This window comes from Schistocerca gregaria, chromosome 9 (assembly GCF_023897955.1).
Source record: "Schistocerca gregaria isolate iqSchGreg1 chromosome 9, iqSchGreg1.2, whole genome shotgun sequence".
Classification (NCBI taxonomy): Eukaryota; Metazoa; Arthropoda; class Insecta; order Orthoptera; family Acrididae; genus Schistocerca; species Schistocerca gregaria.
Genome location: NC_064928.1, coordinates 163,904,665 through 163,931,409, shown reverse-complemented (window position 1 = coordinate 163,931,409; position 26,745 = coordinate 163,904,665). Strand labels below are relative to the sequence as shown.

Below are 26,745 nucleotides of genomic sequence, written 5' to 3'. Positions count from 1 at the left end.
TAGACTTGGCGTTTATTTATCAAATCTACTGTGAAAATGCACCTATTTGCATCCACAAAGAGCAGACAAATTACATTTTACCCTCCCCTCTTCATTTGTTTCAAGTCAACTGAAAATTTGATGACAGCATAGCATTGATAAAGTTGTTCAAATGAGCACTGAATTGATAAAGAGCATACTTGATGAAAAAAGATGAGAACATTACATAAAACTACAAGATTAAATGGAAGGAGTTATTGTGCAACCAGGGGCGGTATGATATATCATAAGTTGTTAGCGATAGCATGCTACTTAGGCAGTGAATAGATGTAATTTAGTTCAAGTACAATGGATGTGTGGGAATTTTGAGCCAAGATTAAATTGATTGTAAATTGCACTCTGAAGAAGTATGTGTCAAGTAAGTCGATTAAGAATGGAAAATACCCACCATAGTTTAATACTAAAATTGGAAAATGCTTAGAAACAGAGGCTGTGCTTCACTCAATTCTAAAAAGAACACAGGTTTATCTACAGGCTAAAGTTACTGGAAATATGTGTATCTATAATAAAATCAATTCACAAGTCATACATAGTTGCACTGTCAAATGTTAGCAAAAGGTCTTGCTAAGAAACCTATAAAATTGTGGATCTGTGTAAAATCACTGAGTGTTCTTAAGGTTTCTGTTCATTAACTTATAGGCTAGTCTGGTACGGCAGTATAAAACAGCAAAAGGAAAATGGTAGTTTTTAATTTCTCATTCAAAATCTTTTTTACACAGAATGATTGTAGACATACCATTGTTTGGTTCTTGCAAAAACTTCCGTATTGAAGACAGAGGGATGGGCATTCCTTGTGTTGGCAAGTAGGTGAAAGAGTTGAAAACAACTAACTCATTGGGTCCAGGTGGAATCACAATTCTGTTTCAAGGAGTGTTCTCTTCAGCATTGGCTTACATTAACTGTGGTTCCAAAGCACAGCGTAAAGTACTGAGTGGAATGAAAATGCACAAGTGACTCCCTTGTGTAAGGAGGGTGAAGGAATGGACTCCCAGAAAAAGGGCTGAAAGTCCTAAGTTTGCTGAGGAATTCATGAGCAGATTTTAAGTTTCACTATAATAAATTTCACTTTTCTGTCCAAAAATCAACACATATTTAGAAAACGTCACTTATGTCAAATTCAGCATGCCCTCTCTTGCATGATAGCCTGCGAATCGTGAATTGCAGCAGGCAGATTTCATAATCATAAATTTCTGAAAAATATTTGACACAGTGCCACACCTCAGACTCTTAACTAAGTTCTGAGCATGCACAATAGGTTCTGAGATATCATGTGCAATAGGTTCTGAGATATCATGTGCAATAGTTTCTGAGATATGTGAGCGGCTCAAAGTCTTCTTAAGTAATAAAATCTAGTATGTTGTCTTGGACGGCAGATGTTCATCAGAGACAAAAGTATCATTGGGAGTGCCATACAGAAATGTGATATGTGATAAGACCTATTTACTAGGGTAATCCCAAAAGTAAGGTTCCCAAAGCACTGGGGCTGCTGTGAAATTGTTTGTGTGGCTGTTGGCTGTACTGCTTTTTTTCCTTGTTCCCTCCACTCCCTGCAGAAACCACCATACATTCACTGGAGCTTTCAATTTCAGCTTGGCAGTCACTACTGCCAGGTGTGAACTTTGTGCTGTTATTCAGTTTTAGAAGACATTAAGATGGTCAACATTCATTGACGGTTGGCATAGTTGTATGGAGAGTCATGAATGGATATAAAAAATGTCAGCAAGTGGTGTAGAGAGTTTACAGGTGGTCGTACTGAAATTCATGACAATAGAAGAATGGGAGATCACTAATTCCCGAATAGACTATCTCAAAGGTTGAACAAGTCATGTTTCAAGAATGCTGGACCAATATTGATTAACTCTGCAATGTTGTTCTAGAGGGTTCTTAAAGCACTGTTCAACAGACTTTGACTAAAGTGTTGAAATTTCGTAAGGTATGCACAAGGTAGGTCCCAAGAATGCTGACAGAAGACCACAAATGGCAACGTGTTAAAACTTCTCACCAATTTCTTTGATGCTGTGCAGGTGAAAAGGACAGTCTTTTGGATTCAGTAGTCACAGGTGATTAAACCTGGGCTTTCCACTTCACACCTGATGAAATGAAACAACAGTCATTTAAGTGGTGGTGTTCAGATTTATCCAAGCTGCAAAAATTCAGAAGAATAGAATCTGCCAATAAAGTTGTGGCAACTGTGTTTTGGGATGAAAGGGGATATTGTTGGTCAACTTCATGTTTTGTGGGACAAGAAATGCTGACAGGTATTGTTAACATTAAAAAAACTCAGATGGGCGATTTAGAACTGACAAAGTTGAATATTAAGCAAGGGAATTAGCCTTCTCAATGACATTGCTCATGTCCATATTGCCTGTCAAACTGTGGATCTTCTGCAACAATTTGTTTGGGACATGACCATCAGTTGGCTTGAAAGGCAGTTCAGTGATGACGATGAAGTCAAAGATTAGGTCCGTCGCATCTTCAGTAGCATGGCAGCGGACTGGTATGACATGGGCATACAAAAATTACTACAGCATTTACAAAAATGCATTAATTGAAATGGGCTTACCCTAATAGTTATCTATATACAAAAAGGTGAGTAGCAGTCTGTGACTGTTTACTGATGATGCTGCAGTGTTTGGGTTAATGTCATATTTAAGTGATTTGGGAGGATATGGGATGACTTGGAAAGCATTTCGTTTGGGCATGATGAATTGTAGCTTGCTGTAAATGTGAAAATTGTACATCAATCCAGGTGATTTGTAAAAACTTTCTTATAATGTTTGAATACAGATATTAGTGACGTGCTGCTTGACTCAGTCACATCTATTAAATACCTCGATGTAATGTCGCAGAAGGACATGAAATGGAATGAGCACAGAAAGTTAGTTGTAGGGAATGTGAATGATTGACTTTGGTTTATTGGGAGAATACTAGAAAGTTAGCTCATCTACGAGTTGACCATGTACAGAATGTTTGTGTGATCCATTCTTAAATACTACTGAAGTGCTTGAGATCGCACACAGGCCACATTAAAGGAAGATATAGCAGTTCGGGCATGTGTTGCTAGACTTTTTACCAGTAGGTTAGATCAGATATTACTGAAATGGCATGTGAGCTCAATTGCCTGTGGCAAGGTAGACATTCATTTTGCAAAACACTATTGACATAGACTGAAATTTTCACTCTGCAGCAGAGTGTGCACTGATATGAAATTTCCTGGCAGATTAAAACTGTGTGCCGGGCCGAGACTTGAACTTGAGACCTTTGCCTTTCACAGTCAAGTGCTCTAGTTGTAGAGCACTTGCCTGCGAAAGGCAAAGGTCCCGAGTTCGAGTCTCAGCCCGGCACACAGTTTTAATTTGCCAGGAAGTTACTATTGACACATTTTATAGAACTGGCATTTGCGACAGAATGCAGAACGATTGTACTGCCACAAACATTCATGCCGCATAGTGACTGTGAAGACAAAATGAGGGATTGGGCCTAGTGCAGAAGCATATAGAAAGTCTTTTTCTCCTTGCTTCATACATGAGTGGCACAGGAAAGGAAATGACTGGCAGTGGTAGAAGGTAGTGCACCTTATGTTGGCCTCTGGAGTGTGTATGTAGATCTAGATGAAATTCAGGTGTGTCCCAGGGATATGTGTTGGGACCCTTCTGTTATTATTGTATGTTAGTAACCAGATAGACCTCAGATTTTTCGCAGATGGTGCAGTTATTTTTAATGACATACTGTCCAAAAAAGCTGAAGAAAGATCCAATTAGAACTTGACACGATTTCTAGTGCAAAAATTGTCAGCTTATTTTAAGTATTCACAAAAGTAACATTCTGTGCTTCGCAAAACACAGAAAAATAGTTTTCTGTGACTGCAAGATCAGTAACAGTTCAGAACTTTCAGCTTGTACAAATACTTGGATGTAATGATTTGTAGGGGTATGAAATGGAATGATCTCATAGGCTCAGTCCTCGGCAGGGGAGGTGGCAGTCCTCGGATCATTAGCAGGATACTAGGAAAATTCAGTCTGTATAAAGGAGACTGCTTGTGCATCACATCACAGAATGTTGCTCAGATGTATGGGACCCATATCAAAGCTGACTAACAAGTGACATACATTTACAAAGAAGAACAGCACGAATGAACATAGTTTTGTTTGACTTGCAGGAGAGTGTGACAGAAGTGTTGGTGAACTTGAATTGGCAGATGCTTGAAGATGGATGTCAATTATAGCGTGAAACTTGCTTGCAAATTTTTACACACCAATAAGGACCTCGCATTTGGAGGGGATGATGGTTCAAACATGCATTCAGCCATCCAGATTCCCTAAATCACTTCAGGCAAATGCCAGGACGATTCCTTTGAACACTTGTGAATGAGCAGCAATGAATGAGAATTCTCTCTGGTGTAAGCAACAGGTGAGCACAGGCAAACATCAATTGGTGATGTGCATTTTGCATTTGCTGCTCACTCATGCTTCACTGGCCATTGGCCTTTGAGCAAACTGTTGAAGAAAGTCCACATCATCTCTGCTTCAGCACTGACAGCAGAGAGAGCTTTCATCTGCTGTCATTGTCTGCAATTTTGCATGGGAACTACTTCTGTTGTTGAAATGAGTTGGGTAAGTGATGGATTGGTCTAGAGAGAATGTAATGTTGATAGCAGAAGAAAGTAGACATCATAGATGTTAGTGTGATCCAAGAAATCCACAGTACAAATACTGAAAAAAGAAAATATGAATTTAAAAAAAATGTCAAACTATTCATAGTTCTAACTGGAGATGTGAGAGAGGCCATAAATTTATGAGATGCTTCTATTAGTTAGGTGAGAACAGACTGAATAAGCACAAGCGTTGTATTTCTTTTTACCAGAAATGAATAGCTCAGTAATTTTCCCTGAAACTAAATGAGTATGGATATGATTCTCTTATCCTGATTAAAATTAAAAATGACCATTAGACCTGCTTACATTCATAGTGGCTGTAATTACATGGCTGATGTATCTTTTATTTCAGAGTTTTTTAATTTTTTTGTGATCAGTCTTTCTGCCCTCTAACGACCTGTATAGCAGATTTTAACAAGCACCCTATGTGACAATTTGTATGCATATTCCTCTTTTCATTCACGCTACCTTTCTTATACCTACTTTAATAACATGCTTGAAGTACTGTTCCAAAAAAACACGGGAGAACTGCCAGATATCAGTAACTTCCTGCCACGATATTTCGGTGCAGAGTCTTCTGGCCATCTTCAGGTGAGTGCCACTGTAGTAGTACTGGAAGATGGCCAGAAGACTCTGTGCCGAAATATTGTGGCAGGAAGTTACTGATATCTGGCAGTTCTCCCGTATTTTTTTGGAACAATCAGTATGCCAGGAAAGCTTTAAACATCACATCATGCTTGAAGTACTTTGTGTATATCACTTCAAACATCAACTAGTATGCAGTGTTACATCTGTTGAAATGTGAGAACTTTAGCATAATTGTCTTTAGTTACTAATCCTGACAGTGTAAATATTAAATTAAATATCAATATTAAATAAAATATGACCTTTCTTCAGGTTATGTTGGTCATTAGTAATTACTGTTTGGCTTTTAAATATCCACCTCAGTTGTAATGAGAAGCATGCAAAAAGTGTCAAATGATATATGTGCAAAGGTTTGGAAGAATCGTAAGAGAGACTAGAGCTGCAGTTCTGTGTTAAGTGCACTACCGTCACACATTTCATGCTTATGAACAAATTCAGGTTCCTGCTTTCTTCCTTTGCTATGCCATTTTGCTTCCTTTGTCAAACACAGCTGTTTCACTATGCAAGAACAATCTTATTACAGTATCAGGCTTTTCCATTGTGGCTATAACTAGTGTTGTATTGAGTGAAATGTGAGAATTATTAGAGTGGGAAAAAAATAATAAAAAAAGAATACCTGAGTTCATAACATTGTAAGGTTGGCAGGTTGACAAGTATTATTCATTCTCTTCTATTCCCTCCAGTGGAAATTCTTTGTTATGAACAGAAGAGAATGGTCGTGAACAGTGGTCAGTTATCTGTGAATGCTTATTTACTTGTGATTGCTTGCATTCACCACGGTGTAAACAAGGCTCAAGCAGTCATTCTTGCTGCATTTCATACCCAATTGGAACAGGAAGAAACCCTGACATACAGTCCCATGCTAAGCACTTTCAGCCATGCACTACACATGGTTTCCAAAGTACGAGATGTGTTAGCTTGTGAGGGTGCCAAACTACTGCATGTGTAATTTGCTACACATAGCAAATAAATGTTGGGTGGTGGTCATGACACCACTTAACCCTTGCAACACCAAGGGGGGAGGGTAATTTAGTGCACCGTTTGAAAATGCTGTAATCTAGTAAGTTACATTATAGTTTAAATCATTGAAAAAAATTGTTTTTAATGAATTCTTCTACCAGGATTAAATTTAACCAAAAAATTTAAGTCTTTGTAGCAGATGTTAGTTTCCCTAACAAATAACATATTGAATATTTTCAAATTTGAGGCCTTACTTAAACATCAATGTTGTTGTTGTTGTGGTCATCAGTCCTGAGACTAGTTTGATGCAGCTCTCCATGCTACTCTATTCTGCGCAAACTTTTTCATCTCCCAGTACCTACTGCAACCTACATCCTTCTGAATCTCCTTAGTGTATTCATCTCTTGGTCTCTCTCTACGATTTTTACCCTCCACGCTGCTCTCCAATACTAAATTGATGACCCCTTGATGCCTCAGAACATGTCCTACCAACCGATCCCTTCTTCTAGTCAAGTAGGGCCACAAACTCCTCTTCTCTCAAATTCTATTCAATACCTCCTCATTAGTTATGTGATCTACCCATCTAATCTTCAGCATTCTTCTGTAGCACCACATTTTGAAAGCTTCTATTCTCTTCTTGTCCAAACTATTTATCATCCAAGTTTCACTTCCATACATGGCTACACTCCAAACAAATACTTTCAGAAATGACTTCCTGACATTTAAATCTATACTCGATGATAACAAATTTCTCTTCTTCAGAAACGCTTTCCTCGCCATTGCCAGTCTACATTTTATATCCTCTCTACTTCGACCATCATCAGTTATTTTGCTCCCAAAAATTAAAACTCCTTTAATACTTTAAGTATCCCATCTCCTAATCTAATTCTCTCAGCATCACCTGACTTAATTCGACTACATTCCATTATCCTCGTTTTGCTTTTATTGATGTTCATCTTATATCCTCCTTTCAAGACTCTGTCCATTCTTTTCAACTGCTCTTCCAAGTCCTTTGCTGTCACTGACAGTATTACAATGTCATCAGTGAACCTCAAAGTTGGATTTTAATACCTACTCCAAATTTTTCTTATGTTTCCCTTACTGCTTGCTCACTATACAGATTGAATAACATCAGGAAGAGGCTACAACCCTGTCTCACTCTCTTCCCAACCACTGCTTTCCTTTCATCTCCCTCACTTCTTATAACTGCCATCTGGTTTCTGTACAAATTATAAATAGCCTTTTGCTCCCTGTATTTTAGCCCTGCCACCTTGCGAATTTGAAAGAGAATATTCCAGTCAGAATTGTCAAAAGCTTTCTCTAAGTCTACAAATGCTAGAAACGTAGGTATGCCTTTCTTTAATCTTTGTTCTAAGATAAGTTGTAGGGTCATGATGTCGGCTACTATCTGTTTTTCGATTCGTCTGTAAAGAATTCGTGTTAGTATTTTGCAGCTGTGTCTTATTAAACTGATAGTTCAGTAATTTTCACATCTGTCAACACTTGCTTTCTTTGGGATTGGATTTATTATATTGTTCTTGAAGTCTGAGGGTATTTTACCTGTCTCATACATCTTGCTCACCAGATGGTAGAGTTTTGTCAGGGCTGGCTCTCCCAAGGCTGTCAGTAATTCTATTCTAATGTTGTCTACTCTCAGGGCCTTGTTTCGACTCAGGTCTTTCAGTGCTCTGTGAAACTTTTCACGCAGTATCATATCTCCCATTTCATCTTCATCTTAATCCTCTTCCACCGAGCGAGGTGGTGCAGTGGTTAGACACTGTTCTCGCATTCGGGAGGACGATGGTTCAATCCCGCGTCCGGCCATCCTGATTTAGGTTTTCCGTCATTTCCCTAAATCGCTCCAGGCAAGTGCCGGGATGGTTCCTTTCAAAGGGCACAGCCGACTTCCTTCTCTAATCCGATGAGACCGATGACCTCACTGTCTGGTCTCCTTCCCCAAAACAACCAACCTTAATCCTCTTCCATTTTCATAATATTCTTCTCAAGTACATCGCCCTTGTATAGACCCCTACATACGCCTTCCACCGTTATGCTTTCCCTTCTTTGCTTAGGACTGGGTTTCCATCTGAGCTATTGGTATTCATACAAGCGGTTCTCTTTTCTCCAAAGGTCTGTCTAATTTTCCTGTAGGCAGTATCCATCTTACCCCTAGTGAGATAAGCCTCTACATCCTTACATTTGTCCTCTAGCCATCCCTGCTTTGCCATTTTGCACTTCTTGTCAATCTCATTTTTGAGATGTTTGTATTCCTTTTTGTCTGCTTCATTTACTGAATTTTTATATTTTCTCCTTTCATGAATTAAATTCAATATTTTATCAGTTACCCAAGGATTTCTACTAGCCCTTGTCTTTTTACCTACTTGATCCTCTGCTGCCTTCACTACTTCATCCCTCAAAGCTACCCATTCTTTGTCTTCTGTATTTCTTTCCCCCATTCCTGTCATTTGTTCCCTTATGCTATCCCTGAAACTCTGTACAACCTCTGGTTTAGTCAATTTATCTAGGTCCCATGTCCTTAAATTCCCACCTTTTTTCAGTTTCTTCAGTTTTAATGTACAGTTCATAATCAATAGATTGTGATCAGAACCCACATCTGCCCCTGGAAATGTCTTACAATTTAAAACCTAGATCCTAAATCTCTGTCTTACCATTATATAATCTATCTGATACCTTTTAGTATCTCCAGGGTTCTTCCACGTATACAACCTTCTTTCATGATTCTTGAACCAAGTGTTATCTATGATTAAGTTATGCTCTGTGCAAAATTCTACCAGACGGCTTCCTCTTTCATTTCTTAGCCCAAATCCATATTCACCCACTACGTTTCCTTCTCTCCCTTTTCCTACCCTCGAATTCCAGTCACCCATGACTATTAAATTTTCATCTCCCTTCATTACCTGAATAATTTCTTTTATCTCCTCATACATTTAATCAATTTCATCATCACCTGCAAAGCTAGTTGGCATATAAACTTGTACTACTGTAGTAGGTGTGGGCTTCGTGTATATCTTGGTCACAATAATGCGTTCACAATGCTGTTTGTAGTAGCTCACGTGCACTCCTATTTTTTTATTCATTATTAAACGTACTCCTGCATTACCCCTATTTGATTTTGTATTTATAACCCTATAGTCACCTGACCAGAAGTCTTTTTCCTCCTGCCACCGAACTTCACTAATTCCCGCTATATCTAACTTTAAGCTATCCATTTCCCTTTTGAAATTTTTTGACCTACCATCCCGATTAAGGGATCTGACATTCCATGCTCCGATCCGTAGAATGCCAGTTGTCTTTCTCCTGATAACGACGTCCTCTTGAGTAGTCCCCACCTGGAGATCTGAATGGCAGACTATTTTACCTCCAGAATATTTTACCCAAGAGTATGCCCTCATCATTTAAACACCAATATCTCTTTAAAAAGTATGTTATGAGTAAAAGTCAACACCAATTAACAAATTTTTTAAGGTATTGCACATTATTGATAACGTGTTCATATTGCTGAGGTGCTAAAAGATATTTTCGGGTTCAGGGTTCTATTGACATGTCAGTACTTCTGTAAAAAGTATGTTATTGATCTAAGTCAACAGAAATTATGATTTTTTAAAAATATTTTTTTCAGAATGGGCACAAAGAATCCCCCCACCCTCAACAAAACAATTTGCAGAAAATGTATCGTTATTTATAGGATTAATCATGCATATGGTCATCATAACAAATACACATAAATAACTCAGTTTACTTTTTTCCAGTCTTTACCAGAGTGGGAGGAGCCCGAAGGCCTTGAAAGCGCACAGGACCCGCTAAGTGGCACTGCAGAGGTGAGTGTGTCTTTTGTATCGTTCTTATTTATCTGTGGGTAACTGCGTTGCATAACATAGGACAGTAATTGATTTACTTACGTGTTTGTTTATTACCTGTGGAGGAAAGAGGAGCAGCTCTATGAAAAAGAGCTTAAGTGACGAGCCAGTACTGTGCAAATAGGGGAAAGCTATGGATGGAATACATAGAAGAGTTGTACAAGGGAAATGAGCTTGAAAGCAACATTATAGAAGGGAAAGAGGAAGTAGATGAAGATGAGGTAGGAAATTTGATACTGCAGGAAAAATTTGACAGACCTCTGAAATGTGTGAGTCAAAATATTGCCTTTGTAGTAGATGACATTCCCCCAGAAGCGAGCCAGCCATGACAACCATTCCACCTGTTGTGTAAGAAGTTATGAGACATGGCAAATACACTCAGACTTCAAGAAGAAGCCAGGTGCCGATAACTGTGACTACTACTAAATTACCAGTTTAATCATTGGTATTAGGTCTACAACTTTGCTTCTGCTACAACTTTGCTTCTGCTATTTTGCACTGTAGTATGAGTCATGAATGACAGTGGTCAAGTTAGGCACGTTCCATACACCTACGTCATGAATGCTACAACAACCACAAGCACTTGGAACACTACTGAGCAGTCAGTATTGTTCTGAGCACTCTACTGTAAATGCCGTAGCTAATGTGAGCATTAAACATGATTATAGCGAGTTGTTTTGTGAATTTCGATTCCATTTGTTGTGAGTTGTCTTTGCTGATTGTGGTGTTAAGTGCTAATTTCTGCATAAGTAAGCGAGAGACATAATTTGCAGGATGTAAGCTTTCTTCAAGCAGAAAGAACGCGCACACACATACAGCAACTTTCAGTTGGAATTCTCAACAGTGCACTCTCTGTCCGTGCCTCGACAGACGTGAACCGCCATGGTTTGTGGATCTGACTATAGATGTCTTTAGTGGCAAGTGGTTGTGCAGTTGGTAAGTTGTAAGTGTAATACAGTAAGCATAGGCATTTGCAAACATAACGCCTTTATCTTTCAGTGACAAATGACATGGCTGAGCTCCACTTCCAGTCATATGAACAAGTACAAAATTTGATTGATTCATGAGTCTCCTCAAAAGATGCCCAGTTCTTCTGCATTTGTATACTGTTTGATAAATGAGAGAAAGTAGTCATCAGTGATGGCCAATACTTTGAATTGTGAATTTTTCTGTAAGTTTGTCACAATAAAAACTCCATGTTTAAGAAAAAATAATGGGAACAATGTTGTAGACCTACCAGTTGCAAAATATTGACATGAACTATTTACAGAAAAGTGGAAAAACTGGTAGAATCCAGTATAGGAGAAGATTGGTTTGGGTTCCAGAGAAATGTAGAAACTTGCATGGCAATACTGATCCTATGTCTGTTCTAGAAGACAGGCTTCAATAGTAAAACCAACATTTATAGCAGTTGCAGATTTAGAGCAAGCTTTTGACAGTGTTGGTTGGAATACACTGTTTCAAAGTTAGAAGGCAATGGGGTTGACATACAGGCAGCATAACATGTACAAAAACTATGCAGCAGTTATAAGAGTCTGACTGTGAGAGCCAGAGGGCATGAACGGGAAGCTGTAGTTGAAAAGGAAGTGAGGCAGGGTTGTAGCCTATACCCAGTGCTATTCAATCTGTACATTGAGGAGCCAGTAAAGGAAACCGAGGAAAAATTTGGAAAGAGTATTGAAATCCAAGGAGAGAAAATGAAAATTATGAGGTCTGCAGATGATGTTGCAACTCTCGCAGCAGTTCTTGCAGTTATGTCAGAGATTGAAAAGGACTTGGAAAAGCAGTTGTGAATGGAATGGATAATTATGAAGTTGTATCATGCTTCAGGTGAAGAGATAGTAGGATGAATATCAACAAAAATGAAACAAGGATAATTGAATGTAGTTGAATTAAATAAGATGATGCTGGTAAAATTAGATTAAAAAATTGGACTCTGAAGGTAGTAAATGAGTTTTGCTATTTTGGCAGAAAAGTACTTGATGATGAGCAAGTAGGGAAGATTTGAAATGCAGACTGTCATCAGCAAGGGAAGAATTTCTTGTGAGAAAAGAGAATTTGCTAACATTGAATATACTATAAATACTAGCTGAGTACTTGGTGTTGCCTGCGTATATAGTAATCTTCTATTAGTCCTTCCTCCTCTGTCTGTCCATCTCCTTCTCCCCCCCCCCCCCCCCTCTCTGCCCACTTCCACCACCTCTTTCCCCCACTCTCTGTCCATCTCCTCCTTCCCTTTTTCAGTTCATCTGCTCCTCCCACTCTCTGTTCCATCTGCTCCTCCTACTTTTCTCTCCATGTTGTCAACTCTACCCCACTAGGAAGCTGGTGGCCTTCCTCCTGCCTCCCCTCCCCCCTCCCCCTCCCCTCCATATTTCTTTACAATTCATAACTAACATATGTATCAGATTTGACTGAAATAATTCCAGGGGTTTAGGACGAGCTTTTGTACTTGTGGTTTTGCCTGCATATGCATATGTGAAATATGTGTCATATATTTAAAATATATCACATGTATTTCTACACATATTTCACCTGCGTATTTCTAGCGTATTTCGCCCTAAAATTTCATTTTTATGCAGCTCACTGTTTGTGATGTAATATCTCCAGAATTGTGTCGTACAATGATATAATTTTGGAGGTATATCCAGTGGTATATGTGCCTATGTCTGCGAAATGTGTTTTGAATGGAATTAGTAGTAAAGGAGTAATAAATTAAAACATCATGCATGATGCAGTAGTTTTTCATGCATCTCAGTGTTTATGGTGTCATGTCTCCTGAACGGTGTATTGTACATTCAGTTGTGTATGTTAGTACTATTTGCACAGTTGCACAGTTAGTAGTAAAGAAGTAATAAATTAAAATGTCATGATTCATGTGGCAGTTTTATGGTATTAACAGTGAAAATGTACACTATGTGATCAAAAGTATTCGGACACCTCCAAAAATATACGTTTTTCATATTAGGTCCATTGTGCTGCCATATACTGCCAGGTATCCCATATTAGTGACCTCAGTAGTCAGACAGTGAGAGAGCAGAATGGGGCATTCTGCAGAGTTCACGGTCTTCGAACGTGGTCAGGAGATTGGGTATCACAGGTATCATACGTCTGTATGTGAGATTTCCACACTCATAAACGTCCCTTGGTCCACTGTTTTCAATGTGTTAATGAAGTGGCACCATGAAGGGACACATACAGTACAAAAGACAGGCCGGCCTCGTGTGTTGATTGACGGTGACCGCTGACAGTTGAAGAGGGTCATAATGTGTAATAGGCAGACATCTATCCAGACTATGACACAGAAATTCCAAACTGCATCAGGCTCCACTGCAAGTATTATGACAGTTAGGCGGGAGGTGAGAAAACTTGGAATTCATGATCTAGCAGCTGCTCATAAGCCACACATCATGCCGGTAAATGCCAAATGGCGACTCACTTGGTGTAAGGAGTGGAAGTATTGGACAATTGAACAGTGGAAAAACGTGTGGAGTGATGAATCATGGTACACAATGTGGCGATCTGATGGCAGGGTGTGGGTATGGAGACTGCCCAGTGAATGCCATCTGCTGGCATATTTAGTGTCAACAGTAAAATTCACAGACAGTGGTTTTATTGTGTGGTCACATTTTTCATGGGAGGGGCTTCCAACCCTTGTTGTTTTGCATGGCACTATCACAGCACAGGGCTACATTGATGTTTTAGGCACCTTCTTGCTTCCCACTGTTGAAGAGCAGTTCGGGGATGGCGGGCATCTTTCAACACGATTGAACACCTGTCCATAATGCATGGCCTGTGGTGGAGTGGTTACATGACAGTAATATCCCTGTAATGAAATTTCCTGCACAGAGTCCTGACCTGACTTCTATAGAACACCTTGGGGATGTTTTGGAATGCCGACTTCGTGCCAGACCTCACCGAACAACATCGACACCTCTCCTCAGTGCAGCACTCTGTGAAGAATGGGCTGCCATTCTCCAAGAAACTTTCCAGCACCTGATTGAATGTATGCCTGTGAGAGTGGATGCTGTCATAAGGGCTAAGGATGGGCCAACACCATGTTGAATTCCTGCATTACCGAAAGTGGATGCCACTAACTTGTAAGTCATTTTCAGCCAGGTGTCCAGATACTTTTGATCACGTAGTGTAGTTAGAAATAAACCTTCTTCTTTTCATCATTCTGTGGTGGGTGGGGTGGGGGAATTTCAGCAAGAAAAAGTTTCATGAAGTTTTGAAATTACGTGTAATTTTTGTTGCAAGTAGCTAAGTCCTCTCATTCTCAAATACTGGGCCAATACAGGTCACGTGTCGTGGGCTAACTGGTTTTTCACCCTCACTCCCACCCTTTGATAGGTAGGCAGTTCTTACCCACATAATGATTCTTTCCAGACAGTTAGTGATACATGTACCAAGTTCGGTTGAAATCGGTCCAGTGGTTTAGGAGAAGATGTGGAACATCTGTACATATATATATGAGGTCTGTTAGAAAAGTATGTGACCTTTGGCTGAGGAAAAAGAAAACTAGCTTACCTGGAGCATTGGACACTTAATCATTCTGAAAGTCTTTCCTATGGGACCCCACACACGTCTCCCAGCAGTGCTACAATTGTTGGAAGGAAGCCAAAAAAGCCTCTTTCAGAACAAAGTTTAGTTTGGCTGTCATTGCTGCCATGATGTCCTCTCTTGTTTGAAATCATGTCTGTTTTAGTGACTTCAAATGTGAGGAATGTGCTGAAGCATTGCTGTAATGACTGACACTGTGGTGCATACTCATGGTGTACCATACTGCTGGAGTCAAAGAAAGCAGTCAGAATCACTTTGACAGTGCCGCACACTTCAAAGGTCTTGTTTGGTCTCAGTGATGAGAAATGCTTCCACTGTGATGACTGGGATTTGGTTTCTGACTTACACCCACACACCCAGGTCTCTTCACCAGTGATTATAATGTTCACGAAGTCAGAGACACTTTGTGGAGTCCAGCAATTTGTGTGAGATGTCAACACAATGTTGCTTTTGCTCCACAGTCAGCAACTTCGGCACGAATTTCAGCAACAGTTTCTTCACGGCCAAGTCTTCGGTCAGAATGGAATGTGCTGAAAAAGTACCAATGTCCACCTCTTCTGCAATTTCTCTGGTAGTCACATGCTGGTCCCACATCACCAGAGTGTTCACTTTGGCAATGGCCTGGTCATTTTAGCATGTTGCTGGCCAACTGGAGCATACCTTGCTCTGTGTCAATGTGTAGCCACCTTTAAACTGGTCATACAATTCCTTAATCTGTATGATGCCCATAGCATCATCACCAGTAGACATCTGAATTTTCAAAATGGTTTCCAACTGACTGTTGCCCAGTTTGTGGCAAAATTTTGAATCATTAGGGCTGCTCCAGTCGTACCATCATTTCCATTACAATGAAAAACTGACATGAACACTATACACTACCTCACTCAACTGCTGCTTGCCAGCAACATGCTGTCGACAGGCAGGAAAAGTTCACACTTGCTCTTGGAGGTTCAAGATCTTCCTTTTTCCACATCCCAGAATGCAGCTTCAGAGACAACAAAAATGTCATGTTTAGTATTTTGTGCAACTTTTGACTGAATTTAAAAATTTAAAATGCTGTCATAATCTACAAATTAAGATGTGTAATCTTATGTTAACATTTAATGCATTAAGACAAGCATAACAGTTGGAAACTGTTTGTTTTGTTTTGAGGCAATGTAATTGATGGTGCCCAAATATCGGGACTTGATTCAGTCAGTATTTGATAATGAGACCACTTAGCAACTTACAACAAACTTCCCAAATAGCTTCAAACCTTTACAAAACTTTTTCTCGCTGACACGCTTCACAAAATTGTGAAAGGAAGAAAATTTATCACTTACTACATATTCACTGTTCACACAGTAAAACTTCAGCATCAGTCATGATGTATTAATTTAATATTTTTTTTACTACTGATGCTTGTTTGGAACACAGTTTGCAGACAATATCCACATATACCATTGACTGTACTGCAAAATTATATCATCATATGATACATAGTTCGAGAGGTGTAATGTCATAAACATTTGGATGTTTATGCTGCTTAAAATGGCATACACCAAAACAACATCAAGAATGATTTTTTAATTTATTATTTCTTTACTAAAAACTTGATTCGCAACACACCTCGCAGCTAGTACTTACATATTGCTGAAGGTATCTACAAAATGATATCACTGTACAACACACAGTTCAGGAAAATGAGGATAATGGAATGTAGTTGAATTAAATCAGGTGATGCTAAGAAAATTAGATTAGGAAATGAAACACTTAAAGTAGTAGATGAGTTTTGCTATTTGGGAAGAAAAGTAACTGATGATTGTGAAAGTAGGGAGGATATAAAATGTAGGCTGGCAATGGCAAGAAAAAAGTTTCTGAAGAAGAGAAATTTGGTAACATCAAATATAGATTTAAGTGTCATGATGCCCTTTCTGAAAGTATTTGTATGGAGTGTAGCCATGCATGGAAGTGAAAAATGGACGACAAACAGTTTGGACAAGAACAGAATAGAAGCTTTTGAGTTGTGGTGCTACACAAGAATGCTGAAGATTAGATGGGTAGGTCACATAACTAAGTAGGAGGTACTGAATAGAAATGGGGACAGGAGAAATTTGTGGTACAACTTGACTATAAGAAGGAATTGGTTGGTAGGACATGTTCTGAGGCATCAAGGGATCACCAATTTAGTGATGGAGGGAAGCCTGGAGGGTAAAAATCATAGAGGGAGAACAAGAGATGAATACAGTAAGCAGATTCAGAAGGATGTAGGTTGCAGTAACTACTCTGAGATGAATAAACTTGCACAGGACGGAGTGGCGTGTAGAGCTACATCAAACCAGTCTTTGGACTGAAGACCACAAGACATATAGCCTTCAGAATGGTGTCTGCAACAGAGATGTGTTCCAAACAGAGAGCTGTTATTGAATTTCTTTTTCCAGATAACCAGAGCATTGCAGATATTTGTAGGCTCTTGCAGAATGTCTACGGAGACCCAGCAGGGAACAAAAGCATGATGAGCCATTGGGTGAGGTGTCTGTCATCATCCAACAAGGTTACGCAAATGTATTTGGTCTTCCACATGCCAACCAGCCGCACGCAGCTGTGACTCCTGAGATATGTTGGAAGCTGTGGACACTCTCATTTAAAGTTATCTGACAGATCACAATTGACATCTTGTTGCACAACTATATGCTTGTCTTAGTATGCTGCAACACTTGTCCAACAATTGGGTTAATCAAAGGTGTGTGCCTGTTGGGTTTCTCTCCACCAACAGAAGACCATAAAGAGCAATGAAGGACCATCTGTGCAGATTTACTGGTGTGTTATAAGGCTAATTGCAAAAAAAATTTTTGTTGAACATTATCATAGACAACTGGAAACAAACTGGCAATTCATGGAGTGGGGTCACACCACTTCTCCTCTGAAGAAAGAGTACAAAGTCGCAGGTGTTGTGGAACTCTGAAGGTGGATTCTGTTGATGTTTCCCTTGTGGTGGAATGAGCAACTCAGAAGTATACTCTGCTACCCTCCGGAAATTGAAGAAACAACTTCAGCATGTTTGTCACCACGAAAGTGCAAATGATCTCCTTTTCCAAGACAGTGCAAGGCCTCACAGAAGTATGTGCACCTGAGAGGAGATCATAAAACTTCAATGGACTGTTATTCCTCATCCACACTATGGCCTGGATCTCACACCTTCTGACTTTCATCTGTCTGGCCCAGTGAAGGATGCACTCAGTGGGAAACAACATGTGGATAATGGGGATGTTGTTGGTGGAGCATGATGGTAGCTCTGTTGTTGACCAGTAATCTATACTGTGCAGGCATACAGACTTTCCCAGTAAAGTGGCATACGGCCATCACAGTCAACAGAGATTATGTTGAAAAGAAGGATTTGTAACCAGAAGAGTGGGGAATAATGATATGTATTGGAATCCCAAATAAAACCAACCTGCTTTCAGAAAAAAAAAAAAATGTGTTGCATTATTACTTAGTGAACACTCATCGTAAATGTAGATGAAAGAAGATAGACGATGTGGAAGATTCATTGAATGAAGATTCTAAAGTGAGCATCAACAAAAGTAAAACAAAGGGAATGGAGTATAGTCAAATTAAATTAGATTATACCAAGGAGATTAGATTACGACATGAAACTCTTAAAAGTAACAGAAATGTCTGCTATGTGGCCAATAAAATAACTAATGGTGGCATAAAAATGTGACAAAGTCTTTCCTGGAAGTACTTGTATGGAGTGTTGCTTTATATGAAAGTGAAGTGTGGATGATGATCACTACATGTAGGGAGAGAATACAAAATTTTGTAATTTGGTGTTGCAGAAAAATGCTGAAGATCTCATGTGTAGACTGGATATTCAAACTGGGAAGAGAAGAACTTAATTACACAACTTGACTGAAATAAAGGGACTAGATGATAAGACATGCTGAACATCACAGAACACAAATTTGGTTATGAGGGGAAAATGTGAGGGGTAAAAAATCTGTCATAGAGCCAGACCAAGGCTTGACTACACATGCATATTGAAGTGGACCTAGGCTGCAGTAGTTATGCAGAGGTGAAGAGGCTTGTACAGGATAGACCAATGTAAAGAGCTGCATCAAATCAATCTCCAGACTAAAGACCACAGCTATAACATCATTTACACTTAGCATTGTTCAAAGTGGTTTTAAGGGCTAGAAGCATTTTTTCAAAACAACCAAAAAGCCATAGATGAATTTGATACACAGTAATGTCAATATTAGTCTTAGGAATATAAGTTCCACAGCTGCTGATGTAGGGTTTGTGTTTAGTGCAGTTCAAATGGGTATTCATAAGTAAAAATAAAAATGATCGTATTCATTTGATAAAATAGTGAAATGAACTTCTGCACTAAGCTTTGTATTACATTATACATACACTACCCAGCCAGAACATATGACCAACTACGTAATAGCTGCTATGTCCACCTGTGGCTTGGATAACAGTGGTGACGCATCGCCGCATGGAAGCAATGAGGCCTTGGTAGGTCACTTGAGGGAGCTGGCACCACATCTGCACACACAAGTCACCTAATTCCTGTAAATTCTGGGGAGGGGGCCAATGAGCTCTGATGCTACATTCAGTTATATTCCAGATGTGGTTGATTCGATTCAGGTTTGGTGTGTTGAAGGGCAAGCAAACCAATTGGAACTCATCACTGTGTTACTTGAACCACTCCATCAAAGTCCTGGCCTTGTGATAAGGTGGATTATCATGTTGAAAAATGCCATTGCCATTGTGAAACATAATTGCCATGAAAGGGTGTACGTGGTCTGCAACCAGTGTACGATACTCCTTGGCAGTCGTGATGTCTTGCATCAGCTCCGCTGGACCTATGGGAGACCAGGTGAAAGTTCTCCAGGGCATAATGTAGCTGGCGCCAACTTGCCTCCATCCCACGGTACAGGTGTCAAGGAGCTGTTTCCCTGGAAGACGACAGATTTGAACTCTCCCATTGGCATGATAAAGAAGGCATTGGGGTCAATCAGAGCATGCATCGCACTGCCACTGCATCAACATCCAGTGCCAATAGTCATGTGTGCCTTTGTCGTAGTTGCTGATGTCGTGCTGTTATTATTGGCACATGCATAGGAGATCAGCTCTGGAGGCCCATCTTTAAGAGTGTTTGGTGCACTGTGTGTTCAGACACACTTTTACGTGCCCAGCTTTAAACTGTGATGTTTGTTCTACCACAGTTTGCCCCCTGTCCAGTTTTACCAGTCTGCACAACGTAGAACATCCGACATTGTAACAAGGGATGGCCGTCGAAACCCACGATGCTTAGACGTGGTACAGCTTGATTTCACTATGTGTTGAAGACACTCACCACACAGCACTCCTCAAACGCCCAACAAGTCATGCAGTTGCCGTAATGCTCATGCTGAGCCTAAGGACCATCACAATCTGCCCTTGATGAAAGTCAGATCATGTGCCTTCCCCATTCAACACACAGACAGCATGCCTACTGATACTACACACACCATGCATGTGTCTTACTAACAGCCATTCTTCACCAGGTGACACTGTTTTATATCAATAGTAGTGTGGAGGTCATAGTGTTATGGATGGTCATTGTATCACATAGAGCAGCATTTTCTCTGCAAGTACTGATGCATTAGTAATCATGAACTCTACATTTAAACAGAGGAAGCTATTTGGCATGGTTGGTCAGTGGGTAAATGCTGGACTTTAAATCCAAAGGCTTGGGGTTTCATGTCCACTCAGGTCCGAGATTTTTCTTTCATCTCTGGAAGTGATTTGTCAATATGAAAAATGGCAAGTTTAAGCTTTTCATGGAATTTGTGCTAAACTCTGGGTAAGTCAGTACTAAGTTCTGAAGAAGGCAAGGATTTGTAGGGGCAACAGGACCATGCCTAGTAAATTCTCCAGTCTTCAAACCAACTTTCATGATGATGACCGGTTTACTTCCTTATGTCAAAACAAACATCAGGTGTGTAGCAGTTATTTTCAAGCTCTAGTGATTTTCTAAGTTAGTGCAAGTTTAATGTCAATTGTAATGTATACCAACTGCTGCTGTAAACACATTTTTCCTAGTGTATAACTGTCAAACTTAAGCAATTTTTTGCAGAATAACTGCTTATCGAGTGCATTAAAATTATTTTGGAGAGCAACTCACTATAAACTCAAAAGAAACATATTTAACGTAGTGATTATAGATAGGAATAAGAAGGTCTCTGCTTCACATGGCTTCAAAGCACTAACAACTGAACAGCATATAATCCTCTGCCTGACAAATATATTAACACACTGAGCCCAAGACAATAATTAGCTTTCTTGCAATCACAGCCACATACCTATTTATACTCTTTCAACACGTAATATAATTCTTACTTTGTTGAAAGTTGTTACTACAATCATTTTTGTCATACTTGGACAATTTTAACAATGTTCTTGTGACACATTATTTATTATTCTTGTTTAAGTTGGTTGATATCAAATACTTTTACAAATTTCTCCTCTGTGATACAGATATGTTGTATTTTTCACGCAACCTACAAATTATTTTCCTTTTTTGAAATTACTTATCTTAAATCACTTAATAAAAGCAAGTCTTCTTGTCCAGACTGTATACCAATTAGTTTCCTTTCGGAGTATGCTGATGCATTAGTTGCATACTTAACAGTCATATAGATGCTTGATGAAAGATCTATACCCAAAGAGTGGAAAGTTGCACAGGTCACACTAATATTCAAGAAAGGTAGTAGTAGTAACCCACTAAATTACAGGCCCATATTGTTAACGTTGATATGCAGCAGGATTTTACAACATATATTATGTTCGAACGTCAGGTGGCTTGCGGAGTATGGATGTAGATGTAGATGTAGATGTAATGAATTACCTTGAAGAAAACGGTCTATTGACACACAGTCAACATGGGTTTAGAAAACATCATTCCTGTGAAACACAACTAGCTCTTTATTCACATGAAGTGCTGAGTGCTATTGACAAGAGATTTCAGATTGATTCCATATTTCTGGATTGCCGGAAGGCTTTTGACAGTGTACCACACAAGCGGCTCGTAGTGAAATCGCGTGCTTATGGAATATCGTCTCAGTTATGTGACTGTATCTCTGATTTCCTGTCAGAGAGGGCGCAGTTCATTGTAATTGACAGAAAGTCATAGAGTAAAACAGAAGTAATTTCTGGCATTCTCCAAGGTAGTGTTATAGGCCCTTTGCTATTCCTTAACTATATAAATGATTTGGGAGACAATTTGAGCTGCTGTCTTCTGTTGTTTGCAGATGACGCTGTCATTTATCGAGTAATAAAGTCATCAGAAGATAAAAACAAACTGCAAAATGATTTAGAAGAAATATTGGAATGGTGCAAAAAGTGGCAGTTGAACTTAAATAATGAAAAGTGTGAGGTCACCCACATGAGTGCTAAAAGGAATGTGTTAAACTTCGGTTACATGATAAGTCAGTCCAATCTAAGAGCTGTAAATTCAACTAAATACCTAGGTATTTAAATTGGAAGGTACACATAGAAAATGTTGTGGTGAAGCTAACCAAAGACTGCGTTTCATTGGCAGGACACTTAGAAAATGTAACAGACCTACTAAGGGGACTGCCTACACTACACTTGTCCATCCTCTTTGAGAATACTGTTGTGCGGTGTGGGATCCTTACCAGATAGGACTGACTGAGTACATCGAAAAAGTTCAAAGAAAGGCAGCGTGTTTTGTATTATCACGAAAAATGGGAGAGAGTGTCACAGAAATGACAAAGGATTTGGGATGGACATCATTAAAAGAAAGGCATTTCTTATTGCGACAGAATCTTCTCAAGAAATTCCAATCACCAACTTTCTCCTCCAATTGCGAAAATATATTGTTGACACCCACTTATGTAGGGAGGAACGATCACAAAGATAAAATAAGGGAAATCGGAGCCTGTATGGAAAGATATATGTGTTAATTCTTTCTGTACGCTATGCAAGATCGGAATAATAGAGAATTGTGAAGGTGGTTTGATGAACTCTCTGCCAGGCACTTAAATGTGATTTGCAGAGTATCGATGTAGATGTAGATGTAGATGTAGAAGTTTTTAAATGTATTCATATATATTCAGTAATTGTACATTCGAAATAATCATGAGTTCCCTGTTTTGTGTCATTTGCTGTATTTTTGTATGAGAAATTGTTGGTTTACATTGCTGGAAACAAAACTAATTTCAGTATTTGAATTCAGAACAAAACAAAATATTCTAATTATTGCACGAAAGGGTTAGTTGTGTACTCAGAATTATATATTTTTCCTAAAACCCTCAAATGACAAGTTATAGGATCATAATTTAGGAATGTCTTGCTTTTTCATTAAAGATATAGCTCATGTAATAATATTTCAATAGTTGTTGTTGTAGTTCTCAGTCCACAGACTGGTTTGATTCAGCTCTACACACCACTCAATCATGTGCAAGCCTCTTCATCTCCAAGTAACTACTGCAGCCTACATCCTTCTGAATCTACTTAATCCATTCATCTCTTCGTCTCTCTGTACGATTTTTACCCTCCATGCTGTCCTCCAATACCAAATTGGTGATCCCTTGATTCCTTAGAATATGTCCTACCAACCAATCCCTTCTTCTAGCCAAGTTGTGCTACAAATTCCTCTTCTCCCCACTTTGTTTCAGTACCTCCTCATTAGTTACTTGATGTAGCACCACATTTTGAAGGCTTCTAGTCTCTTCTTGTCTAAGCTATTTATAGTCCATGTTTCACTTCCATACGTGGCTACATTCCATACAAATACTTTCAGGGAAGTCTTCCTGCCATTTAAATCTATATTCAGCATCTACAAATTTCTCTTCTTCAGAAACGCTTTCTTTGCCATAGCCAGTCTGCATTTTATGTTAAGTGTCTCATTTCCTAATCTAATTCCTTCAGCATCACCCGATTTAATGCAATTACATACTATTATCCTCATTTTGGCTTTGTTTATGTTCATCTTATAGCCTCCTTTCAAGGCACTGTCCATCCCGTTCAACTGTTCTTCCAGGCGCTTTGCTGTCTCTGAAAAAATTACAATGTCATCGGCAAACCTCAAAGCTTTTATTTTTCTCCATGGATTTTAATTCCTACTCTGATTTTTTTCTTTTGTTTCCTTTACAGCTTACTGAATACAAATATTGAATAACATTGGGCATAGGCTACAACCCTGTCTCACTCCCTTCTCAACCACTGCTTCCCTTTCATACCCTTTGACTGTTATAATTGCCATGCGGTTTTTGTACAAATTGTAAATAGCCTTTCATTCCCTGTATTTGACCCCTGCAATCTTCAGAATTTGAAAGAGCGAATTCCAGTCAATATTTTAATAGAGTCAAAATAAAACAGTGAAAACTCCAGAATGGAATAATGATTTTATGAAAAGAGTAGATTACTACTTACCATGTAGAAGAGATGCTGAATTACAGACAACCACAAGAAAAGGACTATTATACATTAAAACTTTCAGTCAGAAGGCCTTGAACAGTTTGTACATATATTTTCAGCAGCCATCTGACAGTTGCTACAGTTCACAGAGTCTTACTACCATATGTTATGAAGCTTCTAGTAGGAAAAAGTTGGTGCTGTTTGCTTTTTCTAGCACCAAGGCCCACAACTTGTCTAATTTCAGTCCTACTCCTTAATGCTAGACAAAGCATATAATGTCTTGTCATCTTCACTATAAGCTCCTTAACTGGTGATGTCGAGACTGTGTGATCTGTGACAACGGTTAGTCAGATGATGTCAGTACCTGACCACTGCATGATTACTGACAAACTGCTTGGCTTACTGATATTGTTCAATTTCAGAAAGCAATTAACCAAGTGTTAATAAATACTAAGGATGTCTCCAGCATTAGGAGATGAAACAATAAGCACAGGAAAATGTGTAAGTCCATGACCTAATGCCCATAAAAGTAAAATCACCAAGAGTGTTCCTGTTATTATAAATTCTGTCATCACCTCAAATCTTTCCATACTTTTCCACTAGTTTAATCTGCATAGAAAATATAACTTGCTTTCATCTTATTTAACACACAACATTTTTGTCAATAAATCACTGTTATGAATGTGGAGGTTTGATCCGCATGCATTCAGAAAATGGTAGCCAATCTTGAAAAGTTTTCTTTTCTGATTGACAATTCTAATCCCTCTGGAGGCAATTAGCTCAGTCCACCACCTTGAACTCTGCATACCTAATACTCAATGGAAGCAAGTTGGCATCTCCCAGTGGAATGGCATGAAACCTCCTGCTCCAGGAATTTTTTTGTGTGAGCACAACTAGTGCAGGCCATAAGAGACCATCAATAGTTTTTTTACACCATGTCTCCTCAGGCCGTAGTGTTACCCACTGATGCACATTTCAGGTAAATAGATCAGCACACGGCTGTGTCCTCTACTGCTATATAATTTTGTCCGATCAACATGATGCAATATTTACATTCTCCCCAGTGTAAATATGCCACTGTTTGCTGTAATGTGACATTCTGTTGATCAAGAGGTGAGTTAAGATTAAAGAGTACAGCTATTTGGGGAGCACACTAAATGATAACTGGATAAATGGAAAGGGAATAAGCTCAAGAAGTGCAATAGCAAAGCAAGTTTTCCGGAAAAAAGACTGTTCTGAAGCTAATTGCGACTGGAATTAAGGAAAAGGTTGGTTTAACGCTTCATGTGAAGTGTTTTCCTGTACAGCTGTGAAAGCTGGACATTGAAGAAGAGAGAGGCAGAAGTGAAACATTCAAGATGTGGGTTTGGAATGGGATTGATAAAATAAAATGGGTGGATAAAGTGAAGACCAGTGAAGAACCAGAAAGGATGATGCAACAAAGAATGTTTCTAAACCCCTGGTCAATAAAGGGAAACCAGACAATGTGAGACATACAAGATGTGATCAGAAAGTAATGAATTTTTATTTTATTTTGTGGGCTTTATAAATCTGATTTTCAAAACATTTTTTTCATCTTGTTGATACACACATTCCTGATGTATGTATGTATGCATTTTCAGCTATTTTGAATGTTTAGTTTATTGTTGACAGTCAAAAAAGTTTATACATGTTTTTGAGTGCTCAGCGAATTTTTATTTATGTAAAAGTTGGATGAAGAAGTATGCATTAAATTTTGCTAGAAAAATGGAATAAAGTGCATTATAAATGTTGACTGTTGCTTTTGCCAAATCTGCTGTGAGTAAGAGTTTTCAAGTGGTCTAAATGTTTCAAAGAGAGTTGAGAAGATGTTGAAACAATGTCTACCCATGACACCCTAACACATCAGTTACTGATGGCAATGTGAAAGACGTAAAGAAAATGTTTCCAGAAACTGCTAAATCACCATCAGAGAGGTTGCTGATGATGCCCTTTGGCTGATGTCATGCAGTTTTTTTAGATATTTTTGACATAAAACATGTAGCAGCAAAATTTGTTCCAAAATTGTTGCGTTCAATTAAAAACATTATGTAGACATTGTTTATGAATTGCTGAATGAAGTCACTAATAATCCAGATTTTTCTAAGGAGGGTTATAACAGATGATGAGACAAAGGATTGCAGACGTGATGTCCGAACCAAGGCCCAGTTGTCCGAGTGGAAACTGCCTGAGGAACCGAGACCAAAAAAAATGTCGACGAGTTTGATCACTTCTTCGATTGCACTGGGGTAGTGTATCATGAGTTCCTGCCTTATAGTTATATGGTCAATAAGTAATACACCATGGAAAGTATGTTCTGTTTGCATGAAGCAATCCAAAGAAAATGACCAGAACTGTGGCACAACCACTTGTGTAAATTGCATTGCAATAAGGGTTATGTCGTCTCAGCCACCATATTTGCTGGACATGGCCCCCTGAGACTTCATTCTATTCCTGAGAATCCCTGAAGAAGATAAACACCATAATGAAAAGTGAGTTCGAGAAGTGCTTCCAAGATTGGAAAAGTGTTGGCACAAGTGTATTATATCTGAGTGGGACTTCTTTGAAGGGAACAGA

General features: G+C 39.0%; 1 protein-coding gene across 6 annotated transcripts in view; it reads left to right on the top strand.

Annotated features, from left to right (window-relative positions):
• The window catches only part of LOC126291563 (zinc finger protein 501-like), a 405,002-nt gene that overhangs the window by 74,180 nt on the left and 304,077 nt on the right, over positions 1–26,745 (top strand). For all 6 annotated transcript variants that reach the window (XM_049985079.1, XM_049985080.1, XM_049985081.1 and 3 more), the window contains exon 5: positions 10,069–10,137. In XM_049985079.1, the coding sequence (XP_049841036.1) occupies positions 10,069–10,137 (69 nt within the window). The remainder of the gene's footprint in view (positions 1–10,068; positions 10,138–26,745) is intronic.